The 2,474-nt window shown below is 36.0% G+C and overlaps 1 protein-coding gene across 1 annotated transcript in view; it reads right to left on the reverse strand.

The window, feature by feature from the left end:
* Positions 1–2,474, reverse strand: part of Myh15 (myosin, heavy chain 15) — a 142,811-nt gene that overhangs the window by 113,255 nt on the left and 27,082 nt on the right. The window contains exon 12 of the mRNA XM_013515043.1: positions 910–1,028. Within this exon, the coding sequence (XP_013370497.1) occupies positions 910–1,028 (119 nt within the window). The remainder of the gene's footprint in view (positions 1–909; positions 1,029–2,474) is intronic.

Genomic DNA, 2,474 nt, shown 5'->3' on the forward strand with positions numbered 1-2,474 from the left:
AGTGATATATGTGCACCATGTTTATAGCAACATAATTTGTAATAAGTAAGTCTGGGAACAACCCAAATGCCCATCACCTGAGGAATGGATAAAAAAAGATGTGATTTTTTTATGCAAAGGGGTGCTACTCAGTCATAAAGATAGATAACTTGTAGACTTTTATAGGTAAATGGATGCAACTTGAGGTCATATTCAGAAGTGAAATAAATAAGACTCACATGTGTAAACATTGTATTGTCTCCTTGGTGTAAGAAACTGAAAGAGTGAATAAGTTCACCTCTGCCCTACGCCCTGGAAGTGACAACATTTCCTCTGCAGATTACCTCATCTGCCTGTGCAGCAACTTGGGAATCCATGTGTTCCAGATGACATAACCACAGAATAGAAGGAGGCTGTATGATCTCTGTGGTACTTAGTGTTAGAAATACTTTGTTGTTATTGAGATTTTAGTGTATATTTTGATGCAGCATGACCTATATCATACTGACTAATGTACACAGCACATGTAAATTACTATTTTGGAATGTACTAACAAACTTATTTGGTTATATTGCCCATTAGCCCAGGCAAAATTTACTGTATTAAGGCAAAGCCTCAAGATGTCCTTGGAGCATTTGTTAGTCCATCATTGTAAAATTTTTCTGAATGCTAAGCAAAACACACATAACATTTCTTCTCTCATGTCTGTTCTATTTGTCTCTTCCAATACTAACTTCAACATATGTTCTGAGACCTTTTCTCAGCCAGCATGCCACTTTGCATCTGTTACACTAAAGGATTCATTATGCCAAATAGAGAAGGGATGCAGTTTACCAGTTTTATCCATGTCAGAAATCAACAGCTTCGTAGGCTTCTTAGCTAAACAACCAAGGTATTGATCACAGCAAATGAAGGGTAATAGCACCTTACCTGATCTACATTTTGACTTTTGGTAACGTATTCATGACCAATTTTCATTTTAGGATGAATCAAGCCCTTCACCAATTCAGAGGAGTTAATGCCCATGAGGGAAGCAGCTTTGTCAGCACCTGGCCATAAAAAAAGGAAGGAAGAAAAGGCAAGAGTGAAGGGAAAGAAAAACACTATAAAACTTCATTCCATTTTCAGCCCAAGAAGCTACCTGGACGATGGAGAGACGGTGTGCTTTAATCAGTGTAACAAAACAGACTGTAGTTTTGCAATAAATGGCTGAATCTGAACTGTTTAAAGAAATCTATTTTTTGTGAAAGAAAATTTTAAAATGGCGTTGAAGTGTCACTTCACATCCACGTTAGGATGCCTGTAATCAAAAGGATGTCGACAGTGACAAATGGTGAGGATGTAAAGACAATGGGAACCTCATTGTGAGTTGGCCCCTGCAGACAAAAGCTTGGCAGTTCCTCGAAAGTTAACCAGAGAATTACTGTACGATCCAGCAATTTCACTCTTACATATATACCTAGGAGAAATTAAAACATATAAGTGCACAAAAAAGTTTTATACAATGTTTCTAGCAACGTTACTCATAAAGTCAAAAAGTTGAGGGGAGACCAAATGTCCATCAACTAATGAATAAATAAAATGTGATATATTCATACAAGGGAGTATTATTCATCCATAAAAGGAACAACATATGGATGTATGCTAGGATGTGACAGTAGTGACGGTTTTACCACTATGTGAATGTAATTAATATCACTAAACTGTACACTTCAAAAACAGCTGCCGTGACAAATTTTCTGTCATGTATGTTTTATCACAATTAAAATATAAAATGTTAAAAATTTACTGAAAGATTGGAATGAATATGTGTTTCTTCTTTTCTTTCAGTTGCAAGGAATTTTTATGTTAAACGTAGTAGCTGTAATGACTACTCCTCTGCTTTCTGCTGTGCATATTCGTGGTCTCCTAATTTCGTGATCATAGTAGCCAGAATATTGATTGTGACAGATCTCAAATATTTTTGGTACACAGGTAAAACTCTAGATTTTTAACACATGAAAACTAACAGAAAACGAATCTTTGTCGTTTTACTCCTGTGCAGTTACTGTGCCTTTGAGATTCCGATGCTTTACATTCACACCTCCACTTTGTCACTTAGTACATTTGACAGTATTTCATCTCTTTTTCTGTTTTCCCACAGTGTATGTGCTAAAGGTGCATAGTGTCAGTGAATCCTTCTGCGCCTAAGTGTAGGAAATTCACCAGCAGTATTAGTTATCAGTTGAGAGGTGCTCCTTATTCTGCAATAGGGACATAGAACATCCGAATGGTGATTGAGAAAATACTTTTAGGAACAGCAATTGAGAGAAATGATATTTTCAACATTTTCCAAAAACCTAGAAGGTTGATTTCTTAATGCTAGCCATTCTTACTGGGGTAAGGTGGAATCTCAATGTTGTTTTAATTTGCATTTCTCAAATGACTAATGATGTTGAACATTTTCTCATGTATTTATTTGCCATTTGTATTTCATTATCTGAGAAGTGTGTATT

Source organism: Chinchilla lanigera, unplaced genomic scaffold (assembly GCF_000276665.1).
Source record: "Chinchilla lanigera isolate Chin_1 unplaced genomic scaffold, ChiLan1.0 scaffold00026, whole genome shotgun sequence".
NCBI classification, from domain to species: domain Eukaryota; kingdom Metazoa; phylum Chordata; class Mammalia; order Rodentia; family Chinchillidae; genus Chinchilla; species Chinchilla lanigera.